The sequence below is a fragment of the Sinohyriopsis cumingii genome, chromosome 9 (assembly GCF_028554795.1).
Source record: "Sinohyriopsis cumingii isolate HCF-2022 chromosome 9, ASM2855479v2, whole genome shotgun sequence".
Classification (NCBI taxonomy): Eukaryota; Metazoa; Mollusca; class Bivalvia; order Unionida; family Unionidae; genus Sinohyriopsis; species Sinohyriopsis cumingii.
The window spans coordinates 17,047,550-17,068,195 of record NC_142969.1 but is presented as its reverse complement, the minus strand read 5'-3'; the positions used below and the strand labels follow the sequence as shown (position 1 = coordinate 17,068,195).

The following is a 20,646-nucleotide window of genomic DNA, read 5'->3' as shown; positions in this document are numbered from 1 at the left end:
TGAAACCCGAGTCGTTCGTCTGTGTGTAACACATCTTAGACTTAGGACTGTTCATTGCATTATATATATTTGATATCCATTATTCAGAACTGTGACATGTTCAAATTTATCTTATTCTGACATGCTTGATTTTTATATTTTCTTCAAACGGACAACATTCCCGATTTCTATTTTCCAATTCCTTATTGCGTGTGTAGAGCATTTGCCTAGCTGTTTACACCGTATGGCTTTTATGATGTGGTGAGATCATAAATGTATACAGCCCTACTAACTCTGACATTGACATTCACATCCATCCATACACTCACTCACGCACGCACGAACACATACATAAACATATACATACATAATGCATACATACATACATACATACATACATACATCCATCCATCCATCCATCCATCTATCCATACATACATACATACAGGGGCCCCGAGTGGCCGAGTGGTCTAAAGCGCTCTTCGTTACGGATCACTGCCATCTCACCTCTGTCTGCGTGGGTTCGAGTCTCGGATTCGACTAATGTGGATATGTGAGAAAGCTTGCCAGTAGCTTCTCGTGGGTCGGTGGTTCTTTCCGGGGTTTTCCTGGGTTCGTCCTCAACCATTAATACTGGCCGCCATGTATAGCCAATCGTGTGCGGAAAAATGGCGTTAAACCCTACAACAACAACAACAACAACAACATACATACATTAATACATACAATCCGAAACGAAATAATATATTATGTCAGACGTAAGTGACTATGAGGAGCTTGTAAAGAAAACTTTGTGGTAGAAAAAACAATTTGTGGAGACAATTTTTCTTCTTCTCAATAAATTTGAATTTTATATCGTCAAATTACATAATGATTACCTGTTGAACAGTTCTTTCCTTGCCACCCGATTGGACAAGAGCAATTGTAAGACCCGTTCCTATTACTGCAGGTGCCACCATTTTTGCACGGAGAATTCAAGCATTCATTAACAGCTGAAATTGAATGTTTTCAGAAATATAAACTTTGATTCACAAAAATGTTACTATAACAATCAAATATGCATTGACTTCCTTGAGTTAGGGCACATAAATAATGGATTTCATGATCAATCAATCTGTTGCTGTAGTACAGGGTTATGGATGTGTTTCTTTGCAATCTATAGAGCATGAAAACATTTTATCGGAAAGTGTCGAAACCTTTCTTATATCTTTACATATCTTATTTGTGAGTTCTTAGCAATATGCACATTATCAATTCACACACCATCCTCCTGATTCATTGAATCGAGTCTTTATTTAGTTTGTGGATCCATTCCAATGATTTCTCCATTTTAAAGGCATCTGATAAAGCTTTGAAACCCGAGTCGTTCGTCTGTGTGTAACACATCTTAGACTTAGGACTGTTCATTGCATTATATATATTTGATATCCATTATTCAGAACTGTGACATGTTCAAATTTATCTTATTCTGACATGCTTGATTTTTATATTTTCTTCAAACGGACAACATTCCCGATTTCTATTTTCCAATTCCTTATTGCGTGTGTAGAGCATTTGCCTAGCTGTTTACACCGTATGGCTTTTGTGATGTGGTGAGATCATAAATGTATACAGCCCTACTAACTCACATATTCACATTCACATCCATCCATACATACATACATACATACATGCATGCATACACTAGTCTGAATGTGTTGCACAGCAGTCAATAAAACATAACAACATTTTGAAAGAATAATTTGTAATCTTTCTCAATGTCTATAATTGTAAATTTTTAGTAACCTGCACATACATAATCAATTAGCTCAGCCTTCGTAGCATATAATTTATCCAGTTTCTAGTATTATTTATTTATCCATTCCAATGATTTAACTATTTTAAATCTACAGCTCATTTGGAATTGTGTAACACTTTTTGGGGGGTCAGTACCATTGTGTACCGCAGGCATTTCTATTACATATAGATTTTGAAGAATTGTACGATTCCAAAATCAATTTTATTATGCTATGCTTAATGTTTGCATTTTCGTCAAATGGTTTGCATTTCCAACATCGTCTCATCTATTCCGAACTATATATGTTGAGCATTTTCCTTTTGTTTTATGCCATACGGCTACCATTGTAATGTGTTGTGGTAAACATTCTCTTTCTTTAATCACCCTCATAGATATAGACGTACAAGCATGAACGCAAGCACTCACTCACGCACGCACGAACACATACATAAACATATACATACATAATGCATACATACATACATACATACATACATACATACATACATACATACATACATAGATCCATCCATCCATCCATCTATCCATACATACATACATACAGGGGCCCCGAGTGGCCGAGTGGTTTAAAGCGCTCTTCGTTACGGATCACTGCCATCTCACCTCTGTCTGCGTGGGTTCGAGTCTCGGATTCGACTAATGTGGATATGTGAGAAAGCTTGCCAGTAGCTTCTCGTGGGTCGGTGGTTCTTTCCGGGGTTTTCCTGGTTCTTCCTCCACCATTAATACTGGCCGCCATGTATAGCCAATGGTGTGCTGAAAAATGGCGTTAAACCCTACAACAACAACAACAACAACAACATACATACATTAATACATACAATCGGATACGAAATAATATATTATGTCAGACGTAAGTGACTATGAAGAACTTGTAAAGAAAACTTTGTGGTAAAAAAAAAAATTTGTGGAGACAATTTTTCTTCTTCTCAATAAATTTGAATTTTATATCGTCAAATTACATAATGATTACCTGTTGAACAGTTCTTTCCTTGCCACCCGATTGGACAAGAGCAATTGTAAGACCCGTTCCTATTACTGCAATTGCCACCATTTTTGCACGGAGAATTCAAGCATTCATTAACAGCTGAAATTGAATGTTTCCAGAAATATAAACTTTGATTCACAAAAATGTTACTATAACAATCAAATATGCATTGACTTCCTTGAGTTAGGGCACATAAATAATGGATTCCATGATCAATCAATCTGTTGCTGTAGTACAGGGTTATGGATGTGTTTCTTTGCAATCTATAGAGCATGAAAACATTTTATCGGAAAGTGTCGAAACCTTTCTTATATCTTTACATATCTTATTTGTGAGTTCTTAGCAATATGCACATTATCAATTCACACACCATCCTCCTGATTCATTGAATCGAGTCTTTATTTAGTTTGTGGATCCATTCCAATGATTTCTCCATTTTAAAGGCATCTGATAAAGCTTTGAAACCCGAGTCGTTCGTCTGTGTGTAACACATCTTAGACTTAGGACTGTTCATTGCATTATATATATTTGATATCCATTATTCAGAACTGTGACATGTTCAAATTTATCTTATTCTGACATGCTTGATTTTTATATTTTCTTCAAACGGACAACATTCCCGATTTCTATTTTCCAATTCCTTATTGCGTGTGTAGAGCATTTGCCTAGCTGTTTACACCGTATGGCTTTTGTGATGTGGTGAGATCATAAATGTATACAGCCCTACTAACTCACATATTCACATTCACATCCATCCATACATACATACATACATACATGCATGCATACACTAGTCTGAATGTGTTGCACAGCAGTCAATAAAACATAACAACATTTTGAAAGAATAATTTGTAATCTTTCTCAATGTCTATAATTGTAAATTTTTAGTAACCTGCACATACATAATCAATTAGCTCAGCCTTCGTAGCATATAATTTATCCAGTTTCTAGTATTATTTATTTATCCATTCCAATGATTTAACTATTTTAAATCTACAGCTCATTTGGAATTGTGTAACACTTTTTGGGGGGTCAGTACCATTGTGTACCGCAGGCATTTCTATTACATATAGATTTTGAAGAATTGTACGATTCCAAAATCAATTTTATTATGCTATGCTTAATGTTTGCATTTTCGTCAAATGGTTTGCATTTCCAACATCGTCTCATCTATTCCGAACTATATATGTTGAGCATTTTCCTTTTGTTTTATGCCATACGGCTACCATTGTAATGTGTTGTGGTAAACATTCTCTTTCTTTAATCACCCTCATAGATATAGACGTACAAGCATGAACGCAAGCACTCACTCACGCACGCACGAACACATACATAAACATATACATACATAATGCATACATACATACATACATACATACATACATACATACATAGATCCATCCATCCATCCATCTATCCATACATACATACATACAGGGGCCCCGAGTGGCCGAGTTGTCTAAAGCGCTCTTCGTTACGGATCACTGCCATCTCACCTCTGTCTGCGTGGGTTCGAGTCTCGGATTCGACTAATGTGGATATGTGAGAAAGCTTGCCAGTAGCTTCTCGTGGGTCGGTGGTTCTTTCCGGGGTTTTCCTGGTTCTTCCTCCACCATTAATACTGGCCGCCATGTATAGCCAATGGTGTGCTGAAAAATGGCGTTAAACCCTACAACAACAACAACAACAACAACATACATACATTAATACATACAATCGGATACGAAATAATATATTATGTCAGACGTAAGTGACTATGAAGAACTTGTAAAGAAAACTTTGTGGTAAAAAAAAAAATTTGTGGAGACAATTTTTCTTCTTCTCAATAAATTTGAATTTTATATCGTCAAATTACATAATGATTACCTGTTGAACAGTTCTTTCCTTGCCACCCGATTGGACAAGAGCAATTGTAAGACCCGTTCCTATTACTGCAATTGCCACCATTTTTGCACGGAGAATTCAAGCATTCATTAACAGCTGAAATTGAATGTTTCCAGAAATATAAACTTTGATTCACAAAAATGTTACTATAACAATCAAATATGCATTGACTTCCTTGAGTTAGGGCACATAAATAATGGATTCCATGATCAATCAATCTGTTGCTGTAGTACAGGGTTATGGATGTGTTTCTTTGCAATCTATAGAGCATGAAAACATTTTATCGGAAAGTGTCGAAACCTTTCTTATATCTTTACATATCTTATTTGTGAGTTCTTAGCAATATGCACATTATCAATTCACACACCATCCTCCTGATTCATTGAATCGAGTCTTTATTTAGTTTGTGGATCCATTCCAATGATTTCTCCATTTTAAAGGCATCTGATAAAGCTTTGAAACCCGAGTCGTTCGTCTGTGTGTAACACATCTTAGACTTAGGACTGTTCATTGCATTATATATATTTGATATCCATTATTCAGAACTGTGACATGTTCAAATTTATCTTATTCTGACATGCTTGATTTTTATATTTTCTTCAAACGGACAACATTCCCGATTTCTATTTTCCAATTCCTTATTGCGTGTGTAGAGCATTTGCCTAGCTGTTTACACCGTATGGCTTTTGTGATGTGGTGAGATCATAAATGTATACAGCCCTACTAACTCACATATTCACATTCACATCCATCCATACATACATACATACATACATGCATGCATACACTAGTCTGAATGTGTTGCACAGCAGTCAATAAAACATAACAACATTTTGAAAGAATAATTTGTAATCTTTCTCAATGTCTATAATTGTAAATTTTTAGTAACCTGCACATACATAATCAATTAGCTCAGCCTTCGTAGCATATAATTTATCCAGTTTCTAGTATTATTTATTTATCCATTCCAATGATTTAACTATTTTAAATCTACAGCTCATTTGGAATTGTGTAACACTTTTTGGGGGGTCAGTACCATTGTGTACCGCAGGCATTTCTATTACATATAGATTTTGAAGAATTGTACGATTCCAAAATCAATTTTATTATGCTATGCTTAATGTTTGCATTTTCGTCAAATGGTTTGCATTTCCAACATCGTCTCATCTATTCCGAACTATATATGTTGAGCATTTTCCTTTTGTTTTATGCCATACGGCTACCATTGTAATGTGTTGTGGTAAACATTCTCTTTCTTTAATCACCCTCATAGATATAGACGTACAAGCATGAACGCAAGCACTCACTCACGCACGCACGAACACATACATAAACATATACATACATAATGCATACATACATACATACATACATACATACATACATACATAGATCCATCCATCCATCCATCTATCCATACATACATACATACAGGGGCCCCGAGTGGCCGAGTGGTCTAAAGCGCTCTTCGTTACGGATCACTGCCATCTCACCTCTGTCTGCGTGGGTTCGAGTCTCGGATTCGACTAATGTGGATATGTGAGAAAGCTTGCCAGTAGCTTCTCGTGGGTCGGTGGTTCTTTCCGGGGTTTTCCTGGTTCTTCCTCCACCATTAATACTGGCCGCCATGTATAGCCAATGGTGTGCTGAAAAATGGCGTTAAACCCTACAACAACAACAACAACAACAACATACATACATTAATACATACAATCGGATACGAAATAATATATTATGTCAGACGTAAGTGACTATGAAGAACTTGTAAAGAAAACTTTGTGGTAAAAAAAAAACTTTGTGGAGACAATTTTTCTTCTTCTCAATAAATTTGAATTTTATATCGTCAAATTACATAATGATTACCTGTTGAACAGTTCTTTCCTTGCCACCCGATTGGACAAGAGCAATTGTAAGACCCGTTCCTATTACTGCAATTGCCACCATTTTTGCACGGAGAATTCAAGCATTCATTAACAGCTGAAATTGAATGTTTCCAGAAATATAAACTTTGATTCACAAAAATGTTACTATAACAATCAAATATGCATTGACTTCCTTGAGTTAGGGCACATAAATAATGGATTCCATGATCAATCAATCTGTTGCTGTAGTACAGCGTTATGGATGTGTTTCTTTGCAATCTATAGAGCATGAAAACATTTTATCGGAAAGTGTCGAAACCTTTCTCATATCTTTACATATCTTATTTGTGAGTTCTTAGCAATATGCACATTATCAATTCATACACCATCCTCCTGATTCATTGAATCGAGTCTTTATTTAGTTTGTGGATCCATTCCAATGATTTCTCCATTTTAAAGGCATCTGATAAAGCTTTGAAACCCGAGTCGTTCGTCTGTGTGTAACACATCTTAGACTTAGGACTGTTCATTGCATTATATATATTTGATATCCATTATTCAGAACTGTGACATGTTCAAATTTATCTTATTCTGACATGCTTGATTTTTATATTTTCTTCAAACGGACAACATTCCCGATTTCTATTTTCCAATTCCTTATTGCGTGTGTAGAGCATTTGCCTAGCTGTTTACACCGTATGGCTTTTGTGATGTGGTGAGATCATAAATGTATACAGCCCTACTAACTCACATATTCACATTCACATCCATCCATACATACATACATACATACATGCATGCATACACTAGTCTGAATGTGTTGCACAGCAGTCAATAAAACATAACAACATTTTGAAAGAATAATTTGTAATCTTTCTCAATGTCTATAATTGTAAATTTTTAGTAACCTGCACATACATAATCAATTAGCTCAGCCTTCGTAGCATATAATTTATCCAGTTTCTAGTATTATTTATTTATCCATTCCAATGATTTAACTATTTTAAATCTACAGCTCATTTGGAATTGTGTAACACTTTTTGGGGGGTCAGTACCATTGTGTACCGCAGGCATTTCTATTACATATAGATTTTGAAGAATTGTACGATTCCAAAATCAATTTTATTATGCTATGCTTAATGTTTGCATTTTCGTCAAATGGTTTGCATTTCCAACATCGTCTCATCTATTCCGAACTATATATGTTGAGCATTTTCCTTTTGTTTTATGCCATACGGCTACCATTGTAATGTGTTGTGGTAAACATTCTCTTTCTTTAATCACCCTCATAGATATAGACGTACAAGCATGAACGCAAGCACTCACTCACGCACGCACGAACACATACATAAACATATACATACATAATGCATACATACATACATACATACATACATACATACATACATAGATCCATCCATCCATCCATCTATCCATACATACATACATACAGGGGCCCCGAGTGGCCGAGTGGTTTAAAGCGCTCTTCGTTACGGATCACTGCCATCTCACCTCTGTCTGCGTGGGTTCGAGTCTCGGATTCGACTAATGTGGATATGTGAGAAAGCTTGCCAGTAGCTTCTCGTGGGTCGGTGGTTCTTTCCGGGGTTTTCCTGGTTCTTCCTCCACCATTAATACTGGCCGCCATGTATAGCCAATGGTGTGCTGAAAAATGGCGTTAAACCCTACAACAAGAACAACAACAACAACATACATACATTAATACATACAATCGGATACGAAATAATATATTATGTCAGACGTAAGTGACTATGAAGAACTTGTAAAGAAAACTTTGTGGTAAAAAAAAAATTTGTGGAGACAATTTTTCTTCTTCTCAATAAATTTGAATTTTATATCGTCAAATTACATAATGATTACCTGTTGAACAGTTCTTTCCTTGCCACCCGATTGGACAAGAGCAATTGTAAGACCCGTTCCTATTACTGCAATTGCCACCATTTTTGCACGGAGAATTCAAGCATTCATTAACAGCTGAAATTGAATGTTTCCAGAAATATAAACTTTGATTCACAAAAATGTTACTATAACAATCAAATATGCATTGACTTCCTTGAGTTAGGGCACATAAATAATGGATTCCATGATCAATCAATCTGTTGCTGTAGTACAGGGTTATGGATGTGTTTCTTTGCAATCTATAGAGCATGAAAACATTTTATCGGAAAGTGTCGAAACCTTTCTTATATCTTTACATATCTTATTTGTGAGTTCTTAGCAATATGCACATTATCAATTCACACACCATCCTCCTGATTCATTGAATCGAGTCTTTATTTAGTTTGTGGATCCATTCCAATGATTTCTCCATTTTAAAGGCATCTGATAAAGCTTTGAAACCCGAGTCGTTCGTCTGTGTGTAACACATCTTAGACTTAGGACTGTTCATTGCATTATATATATTTGATATCCATTATTCAGAACTGTGACATGTTCAAATTTATCTTATTCTGACATGCTTGATTTTTATATTTTCTTCAAACGGACAACATTCCCGATTTCTATTTTCCAATTCCTTATTGCGTGTGTAGAGCATTTGCCTAGCTGTTTACACCGTATGGCTTTTGTGATGTGGTGAGATCATAAATGTATACAGCCCTACTAACTCACATATTCACATTCACATCCATCCATACATACATACATACATACATGCATGCATACACTAGTCTGAATGTGTTGCACAGCAGTCAATAAAACATAACAACATTTTGAAAGAATAATTTGTAATCTTTCTCAATGTCTATAATTGTAAATTTTTAGTAACCTGCACATACATAATCAATTAGCTCAGCCTTCGTAGCATATAATTTATCCAGTTTCTAGTATTATTTATTTATCCATTCCAATGATTTAACTATTTTAAATCTACAGCTCATTTGGAATTGTGTAACACTTTTTGGGGGGTCAGTACCATTGTGTACCGCAGGCATTTCTATTACATATAGATTTTGAAGAATTGTACGATTCCAAAATCAATTTTATTATGCTATGCTTAATGTTTGCATTTTCGTCAAATGGTTTGCATTTCCAACATCGTCTCATCTATTCCGAACTATATATGTTGAGCATTTTCCTTTTGTTTTATGCCATACGGCTACCATTGTAATGTGTTGTGGTAAACATTCTCTTTCTTTAATCACCCTCATAGATATAGACGTACAAGCATGAACGCAAGCACTCACTCACGCACGCACGAACACATACATAAACATATACATACATAATGCATACATACATACATACATACATACATACATACATACATAGATCCATCCATCCATCCATCTATCCATACATACATACATACAGGGGCCCCGAGTGGCCGAGTTGTCTAAAGCGCTCTTCGTTACGGATCACTGCCATCTCACCTCTGTCTGCGTGGGTTCGAGTCTCGGATTCGACTAATGTGGATATGTGAGAAAGCTTGCCAGTAGCTTCTCGTGGGTCGGTGGTTCTTTCCGGGGTTTTCCTGGTTCTTCCTCCACCATTAATACTGGCCGCCATGTATAGCCAATGGTGTGCTGAAAAATGGCGTTAAACCCTACAACAACAACAACAACAACAACATACATACATTAATACATACAATCGGATACGAAATAATATATTATGTCAGACGTAAGTGACTATGAAGAACTTGTAAAGAAAACTTTGTGGTAAAAAAAAAAATTTGTGGAGACAATTTTTCTTCTTCTCAATAAATTTGAATTTTATATCGTCAAATTACATAATGATTACCTGTTGAACAGTTCTTTCCTTGCCACCCGATTGGACAAGAGCAATTGTAAGACCCGTTCCTATTACTGCAATTGCCACCATTTTTGCACGGAGAATTCAAGCATTCATTAACAGCTGAAATTGAATGTTTCCAGAAATATAAACTTTGATTCACAAAAATGTTACTATAACAATCAAATATGCATTGACTTCCTTGAGTTAGGGCACATAAATAATGGATTCCATGATCAATCAATCTGTTGCTGTAGTACAGGGTTATGGATGTGTTTCTTTGCAATCTATAGAGCATGAAAACATTTTATCGGAAAGTGTCGAAACCTTTCTTATATCTTTACATATCTTATTTGTGAGTTCTTAGCAATATGCACATTATCAATTCACACACCATCCTCCTGATTCATTGAATCGAGTCTTTATTTAGTTTGTGGATCCATTCCAATGATTTCTCCATTTTAAAGGCATCTGATAAAGCTTTGAAACCCGAGTCGTTCGTCTGTGTGTAACACATCTTAGACTTAGGACTGTTCATTGCATTATATATATTTGATATCCATTATTCAGAACTGTGACATGTTCAAATTTATCTTATTCTGACATGCTTGATTTTTATATTTTCTTCAAACGGACAACATTCCCGATTTCTATTTTCCAATTCCTTATTGCGTGTGTAGAGCATTTGCCTAGCTGTTTACACCGTATGGCTTTTGTGATGTGGTGAGATCATAAATGTATACAGCCCTACTAACTCACATATTCACATTCACATCCATCCATACATACATACATACATACATGCATGCATACACTAGTCTGAATGTGTTGCACAGCAGTCAATAAAACATAACAACATTTTGAAAGAATAATTTGTAATCTTTCTCAATGTCTATAATTGTAAATTTTTAGTAACCTGCACATACATAATCAATTAGCTCAGCCTTCGTAGCATATAATTTATCCAGTTTCTAGTATTATTTATTTATCCATTCCAATGATTTAACTATTTTAAATCTACAGCTCATTTGGAATTGTGTAACACTTTTTGGGGGGTCAGTACCATTGTGTACCGCAGGCATTTCTATTACATATAGATTTTGAAGAATTGTACGATTCCAAAATCAATTTTATTATGCTATGCTTAATGTTTGCATTTTCGTCAAATGGTTTGCATTTCCAACATCGTCTCATCTATTCCGAACTATATATGTTGAGCATTTTCCTTTTGTTTTATGCCATACGGCTACCATTGTAATGTGTTGTGGTAAACATTCTCTTTCTTTAATCACCCTCATAGATATAGACGTACAAGCATGAACGCAAGCACTCACTCACGCACGCACGAACACATACATAAACATATACATACATAATGCATACATACATACATACATACATACATACATACATACATAGATCCATCCATCCATCCATCTATCCATACATACATACATACAGGGGCCCCGAGTGGCCGAGTGGTCTAAAGCGCTCTTCGTTACGGATCACTGCCATCTCACCTCTGTCTGCGTGGGTTCGAGTCTCGGATTCGACTAATGTGGATATGTGAGAAAGCTTGCCAGTAGCTTCTCGTGGGTCGGTGGTTCTTTCCGGGGTTTTCCTGGTTCTTCCTCCACCATTAATACTGGCCGCCATGTATAGCCAATGGTGTGCTGAAAAATGGCGTTAAACCCTACAACAACAACAACAACAACAACATACATACATTAATACATACAATCGGATACGAAATAATATATTATGTCAGACGTAAGTGACTATGAAGAACTTGTAAAGAAAACTTTGTGGTAAAAAAAAAACTTTGTGGAGACAATTTTTCTTCTTCTCAATAAATTTGAATTTTATATCGTCAAATTACATAATGATTACCTGTTGAACAGTTCTTTCCTTGCCACCCGATTGGACAAGAGCAATTGTAAGACCCGTTCCTATTACTGCAATTGCCACCATTTTTGCACGGAGAATTCAAGCATTCATTAACAGCTGAAATTGAATGTTTCCAGAAATATAAACTTTGATTCACAAAAATGTTACTATAACAATCAAATATGCATTGACTTCCTTGAGTTAGGGCACATAAATAATGGATTCCATGATCAATCAATCTGTTGCTGTAGTACAGCGTTATGGATGTGTTTCTTTGCAATCTATAGAGCATGAAAACATTTTATCGGAAAGTGTCGAAACCTTTCTCATATCTTTACATATCTTATTTGTGAGTTCTTAGCAATATGCACATTATCAATTCATACACCATCCTCCTGATTCATTGAATCGAGTCTTTATTTAGTTTGTGGATCCATTCCAATGATTTCTCCATTTTAAAGGCATCTGATAAAGCTTTGAAACCCGAGTCGTTCGTCTGTGTGTAACACATCTTAGACTTAGGACTGTTCATTGCATTATATATATTTGATATCCATTATTCAGAACTGTGACATGTTCAAATTTATCTTATTCTGACATGCTTGATTTTTATATTTTCTTCAAACGGACAACATTCCCGATTTCTATTTTCCAATTCCTTATTGCGTGTGTAGAGCATTTGCCTAGCTGTTTACACCGTATGGCTTTTGTGATGTGGTGAGATCATAAATGTATACAGCCCTACTAACTCACATATTCACATTCACATCCATCCATACATACATACATACATACATGCATGCATACACTAGTCTGAATGTGTTGCACAGCAGTCAATAAAACATAACAACATTTTGAAAGAATAATTTGTAATCTTTCTCAATGTCTATAATTGTAAATTTTTAGTAACCTGCACATACATAATCAATTAGCTCAGCCTTCGTAGCATATAATTTATCCAGTTTCTAGTATTATTTATTTATCCATTCCAATGATTTAACTATTTTAAATCTACAGCTCATTTGGAATTGTGTAACACTTTTTGGGGGGTCAGTACCATTGTGTACCGCAGGCATTTCTATTACATATAGATTTTGAAGAATTGTACGATTCCAAAATCAATTTTATTATGCTATGCTTAATGTTTGCATTTTCGTCAAATGGTTTGCATTTCCAACATCGTCTCATCTATTCCGAACTATATATGTTGAGCATTTTCCTTTTGTTTTATGCCATACGGCTACCATTGTAATGTGTTGTGGTAAACATTCTCTTTCTTTAATCACCCTCATAGATATAGACGTACAAGCATGAACGCAAGCACTCACTCACGCACGCACGAACACATACATAAACATATACATACATAATGCATACATACATACATACATACATACATACATACATACATACATAGATCCATCCATCCATCCATCTATCCATACATACATACATACAGGGGCCCCGAGTGGCCGAGTGGTTTAAAGCGCTCTTCGTTACGGATCACTGCCATCTCACCTCTGTCTGCGTGGGTTCGAGTCTCGGATTCGACTAATGTGGATATGTGAGAAAGCTTGCCAGTAGCTTCTCGTGGGTCGGTGGTTCTTTCCGGGGTTTTCCTGGTTCTTCCTCCACCATTAATACTGGCCGCCATGTATAGCCAATGGTGTGCTGAAAAATGGCGTTAAACCCTACAACAAGAACAACAACAACAACATACATACATTAATACATACAATCGGATACGAAATAATATATTATGTCAGACGTAAGTGACTATGAAGACCTTGTAAAGAAAACTTTGTGGTAAAAAAAAAATTTGTGGAGACAATTTTTCTTCTTCTCAATAAATTTGAATTTTATATCGTCAAATTACATAATGATTACCTGTTGAACAGTTCTTTCCTTGCCACCCGATTGGACAAGAGCAATTGTAAGACCCGTTCCTATTACTGCAATTGCCACCATTTTTGCACGGAGAATTCAAGCATTCATTAACAGCTGAAATTGAATGTTTCCAGAAATATAAACTTTGATTCACAAAAATGTTACTATAACAATCAAATATGCATTGACTTCCTTGAGTTAGGGCACATAAATAATGGATTCCATGATCAATCAATCTGTTGCTGTAGTACAGGGTTATGGATGTGTTTCTTTGCAATCTATAGAGCATGAAAACATTTTATCGGAAAGTGTCGAAACCTTTCTTATATCTTTACATATCTTATTTGTGAGTTCTTAGCAATATGCACATTATCAATTCACACACCATCCTCCTGATTCATTGAATCGAGTCTTTATTTAGTTTGTGGATCCATTCCAATGATTTCTCCATTTTAAAGGCATCTGATAAAGCTTTGAAACCCGAGTCGTTCGTCTGTGTGTAACACATCTTAGACTTAGGACTGTTCATTGCATTATATATATTTGATATCCATTATTCAGAACTGTGACATGTTCAAATTTATCTTATTCTGACATGCTTGATTTTTATATTTTCTTCAAACGGACAACATTCCCGATTTCTATTTTCCAATTCCTTATTGCGTGTGTAGAGCATTTGCCTAGCTGTTTACACCGTATGGCTTTTGTGATGTGGTGAGATCATAAATGTATACAGCCCTACTAACTCACATATTCACATTCACATCCATCCATACATACATACATACATACATGCATGCATACACTAGTCTGAATGTGTTGCACAGCAGTCAATAAAACATAACAACATTTTGAAAGAATAATTTGTAATCTTTCTCAATGTCTATAATTGTAAATTTTTAGTAACCTGCACATACATAATCAATTAGCTCAGCCTTCGTAGCATATAATTTATCCAGTTTCTAGTATTATTTATTTATCCATTCCAATGATTTAACTATTTTAAATCTACAGCTCATTTGGAATTGTGTAACACTTTTTGGGGGGTCAGTACCATTGTGTACCGCAGGCATTTCTATTACATATAGATTTTGAAGAATTGTACGATTCCAAAATCAATTTTATTATGCTATGCTTAATGTTTGCATTTTCGTCAAATGGTTTGCATTTCCAACATCGTCTCATCTATTCCGAACTATATATGTTGAGCATTTTCCTTTTGTTTTATGCCATACGGCTACCATTGTAATGTGTTGTGGTAAACATTCTCTTTCTTTAATCACCCTCATAGATATAGACGTACAAGCATGAACGCAAGCACTCACTCACGCACGCACGAACACATACATAAACATATACATACATAATGCATACATACATACATACATACATACATACATACATACATAGATCCATCCATCCATCCATCTATCCATACATACATACATACAGGGGCCCCGAGTGGCCGAGTGGTCTAAAGCGCTCTTCGTTACGGATCACTGCCATCTCACCTCTGTCTGCGTGGGTTCGAGTCTCGGATTCGACTAATGTGGATATGTGAGAAAGCTTGCCAGTAGCTTCTCGTGGGTCGGTGGTTCTTTCCGGGGTTTTCCTGGTTCTTCCTCCACCATTAATACTGGCCGCCATGTATAGCCAATGGTGTGCTGAAAAATGGCGTTAAACCCTACAACAACAACAACAACAACAACATACATACATTAATACATACAATCGGATACGAAATAATATATTATGTCAGACGTAAGTGACTATGAAGAACTTGTAAAGAAAACTTTGTGGTAAAAAAAAAAACTTTGTGGAGACAATTTTTCTTCTTCTCAATAAATTTGAATTTTATATCGTCAAATTACATAATGATTACCTGTTGAACAGTTCTTTCCTTGCCACCCGATTGGACAAGAGCAATTGTAAGACCCGTTCCTATTACTGCAATTGCCACCATTTTTGCACGGAGAATTCAAGCATTCATTAACAGCTGAAATTGAATGTTTCCAGAAATATAAACTTTGATTCACAAAAATGTTACTATAACAATCAAATATGCATTGACTTCCTTGAGTTAGGGCACATAAATAATGGATTCCATGATCAATCAATCTGTTGCTGTAGTACAGCGTTATGGATGTGTTTCTTTGCAATCTATAGAGCATGAAAACATTTTATCGGAAAGTGTCGAAACCTTTCTCATATCTTTACATATCTTATTTGTGAGTTCTTAGCAATATGCACATTATCAATTCATACACCATCCTCCTGATTCATTGAATCGAGTCTTTATTTAGTTTGTGGATCCATTCCAATGATTTCTCCATTTTAAAGGCATCTGATAAAGCTTTGAAACCCGAGTCGTTCGTCTGTGTGTAACACATCTTAGACTTAGGACTGTTCATTGCATTATATATATTTGATATCCATTATTCAGAACTGTGACATGTTCAAATTTATCTTATTCTGACATGCTTGATTTTTATATTTTCTTCAAACGGACAACATTCCCGATTTCTATTTTCCAATTCCTTATTGCGTGTGTAGAGCATTTGCCTAGCTGTTTACACCGTATGGCTTTTGTGATGTGGTGAGATCATAAATGTATACAGCCCTACTAACTCACATATTCACATTCACATCCATCCATACACTCACTCACGCACGCACGAACACATACATAAACATATACATACATAATGCATACATACATACATACATACATCCATCCATCCATCTATCCATGTATACATACATACAGGGGCCCCGAGTGGCCGAGTGGTCTAAAGCGCTCGTCGTTACGGATCACTGCCATCTCACCTCTGTCTGCGTGGGTTCGAGTCTCGGATTCGACTAATGTGGATATGTGAGAAAGCTTGCCAGTAGCTTCTCGTGGGTCGGTGGTTCTTTCCGGGGTTTTCCTGGGTTCTTCCTCCACCATTAATACTGGCCGCCATGTATAGCCAATGGTGTCCTGAAAATGGCGTTAAACCCTACAACAACAACAACAACAACAACATACATACATTAATACATACAATCGGATACGAAATAATATATTATGTCAGACGTAAGTGACTATGATGAGCTTGTAAAGAAAACTTTGTGGTAGAAAAATAAATTTGTGGAGACAATTTTTCTTCTTCTCAATAAATTTGAATTTTATATCGTCAAATTACATAATGATTACCTGTTGAACAGTTCTTTCCTTGCCACCCGATTGGACAAGAGCAATTGTAAGACCCGTTCCTATTACTGCAGGTGCCACCATTTTTGCACGGAGAATTCAAGCATTCATTAACAGCTGAAATTGAATGTTTTCAGAAATATAAACTTTGATTCACAAAAATGTTACTATAACAATCAAATATGCATTGACTTCCTTGAGTTAGGGCACATAAATAATGGATTTCATGATCAATCAATCTGTTGCTGTAGTACAGGGTTATGGATGTGTTTCTTTGCAATCTATAGAGCATGAAAACATTTTATCGGAAAGTGTCGAAACCTTTCTTATATCTTTACATATCTTATTTGTGAGTTCTTAGCAATATGCACATTATCAATTCACACACCATCCTCCTGATTCATTGAATCGAGTCTTTATTTAGTTTGTGGATCCATTCCAATGATTTCTCCATTTTAAAGGCATCTGATAAAGCTTTGAAACCCGAGTCGTTCGTCTGTGTGTAACACATCTTAGACTTAGGACTGTTCATTGCATTATATATATTTGATATCCATTATTCAGAACTGTGACATGTTCAAATTTATCTTATTCTGACATGCTTGATTTTTATATTTTCTTCAAACGGACAACATTCCCGATTTCTATTTTCCAATTCCTTATTGCGTGTGTAGAGCATTTGCCTAGCTGTTTACACCGTATGGCTTTTGTGATGTGGTGAGATCATAAATGTATACAGCCCTACTAACTCACATATTCACATTCACATCCATCAATACATCCATCCATCCAGCTATCCTTCCATCCATCCATCCATCCATCCATACATACATACATACATACATGCATGCATACACTAGTTTGAATGTGTTGCACAGCAGTCAATAAAACATAACAACATTTTGAAAGAATAATTTGTAATCTTTCTCAATGTCTATAATTGTAAATTCTTAGTAACCTGCACATACATAATCAATTAGCTCAGCCTTCGTAGCATATAATTTATCCAGTTTCTAGTATTATTTATTTATCCATTCCAATGATTTAACTATTTTAAATCTACAGCTCATTTGGAATTGTGTAACACTTTTTGGGGGGTCAGTACCATTGTGTACCGCAGGCATTTCTATTACATATAGATTTTGAAGAATTGTACGATTCCAAAATCAATTTTATTATGCTATGCTTAATGTTTGCATTTTCGTCAAATGGTTTGCATTTCCAACATCGTCTCATCTATTCCGAACTATATATGTTGAGCATTTTCCTTTTGTTTTATGCCATACGGCTACCATTGTAATGTGTTGTGGTAAACATTCTCTTTCTTTAATCACTCTCATAGATATAGACGTACAAGCATGAACGCAAGCACTCACTCACGCACGCACGAACACATACATAAACATATACATACATAATGCAGACATACATACATACTTACATCCATCCATCCATCCATCCATCCATCTATCCATACATACATACATACATACAGGGGCCCCGAGTGGCCGAGTGGTCTAAAGCGCTCTTCGTTACGGATCACTGCCATCTCACCTCTGTCTGCGTGGGTTCGAGTCTCGGATTCGACTAATGTGGATATGTGAGAAAGCTTGCCAGTAGCTTCTCGTGGGTCGGTGGTTCTTTCTAGGGTTTTCTTGGGTTCTTCCTCCACCATTAATACTGGCCGCCATGTATAGCCAATGGTGTGCTGAAAAATGGCGTTAAACCCTACAACAACAACAACAACAACAACAACAACATACATACATTAATACATACAATCGGATACGAAATAATATATTATGTCAGACGTACGTGACTATGAAGAACTTGTAAAGAAAACTTTGTGGTAGAAAAAAAAATTGTGGAGACAATTTTTCTTCTTCTCAATAAATTTGAATTTTATATCGTCAAATTACATAACAATTACCTGTTGAACAGTTCTTTCCTTGCCACCCGATTGGACAAGAGCAATTGTAAGACCCGTTCCTATTACTGCAGGTGCCACCATTTTTGCACGGAGAATTCAAGCATTCATTAACAGCTGAAATTGAATGTTTCCAGAAATATAAACTTTGATTCACAAAAATGTTACTATAACAATCAAATATGCATTGACTTCCTTGAGTTAGGGCACATAAATATTGGATTTCATGATCAATCAATCTGTTGCTGTAGTACAGGGTTATGGATGTGATTCTTTGAAATCTATAGAGCATGAAAACATTTTATCGGAAAGTGTCGAAACCTTTCTTATATCTTTACAGATCTTATTTGTGAGTTCTTAGCAATATGCACATTATCACTTCATACACCATCCTCCTGATTCATTGAATCGAGTCTTTATTTAGTTTGTGGATCCATTCCAATGATTTCTCCATTTTAAAGGCATCTGATAAAGCTTTGAAACCCGAGTCGTTCGTCTGTGTGTAACACATCTTAGACTTAGGACTGTTCATTGCATTATATATATTTGATATCCATTATTCAGAACTGTGACATGTTCAAATTTATCTTATTCTGACATGCTTGATTTTTATATTTTCTTCAAACGGACAACATTCCCGATTTCTATTTTCCAATTCCTTATTGCGTGTGTAGAGCATTTGCCTAGCTGTTTACACCGTATGGCTTTTGTGATGTGGTGAGATCATAAATGTATACAGCCCTACTAACTCACATATTCACATTCACATCCATCCATACATACATCCATCCAGCTATCCTTCCATCCATCCATCCATCCATCCATCCATCCATACATACATACATACATGCATGCATACACTAGTCTGAATGTGTTGCACAGCAGTCAATAAAACATAACAACATTTTGAAAGAATAATTTGTAATCTTTCTCAATGTCTATAATTGTAAATTCTTAGTAACCTGCACATACATAATCAATTAGCTCAGCCTTCGTAGCATATAATTTATCCAGTTTCAAGTATTATTTATTTATCCATTCCAATGATTTAACTATTTTAAATCTACAGCTCATTTGGAATTGTGTAACACTTTTTGGGGGGTCAGTACCATTGTGTACCGCAGGCATTTCTATTACATATAGATTTTGAAGAATTGTACGATTCCAAAATCAATTTTATTATGCTATGCTTAATGTTTGCATTTTCGTCAAATGGTTTGCATTTCCAACATCGTCTCATCTATTCCGAACTATATATGTTGAGCATTTTCCTTTTGTTTTATGCCATACGGCTACCATTGTAATGTGTTGTGGTAAACATTCTCTTTCTTTAATCACCCTCATAGATATAGACGTACAAGCATGAACGCAAGCACTCACTCACGCACGCACGAACACATACATAAACATATACATACATAATGCATGCATACATACATACATACATACATACATACATACTTACATCTATCCATACATACATACATA

At 35.7% G+C, this 20,646-nt stretch overlaps 1 protein-coding gene across 1 annotated transcript in view; it reads right to left on the bottom strand.

Moving 5' to 3' along the window:
• LOC149791322 (uncharacterized) overlaps positions 1–20,646 on the bottom strand; it is a 58,722-nt gene that overhangs the window by 16,538 nt on the left and 21,538 nt on the right. Inside the window, exon 5 of the mRNA XM_089971335.1 lies at positions 858–971. Within this exon, the coding sequence (XP_089827461.1) occupies positions 858–971 (114 nt within the window). The remainder of the gene's footprint in view (positions 1–857; positions 972–20,646) is intronic.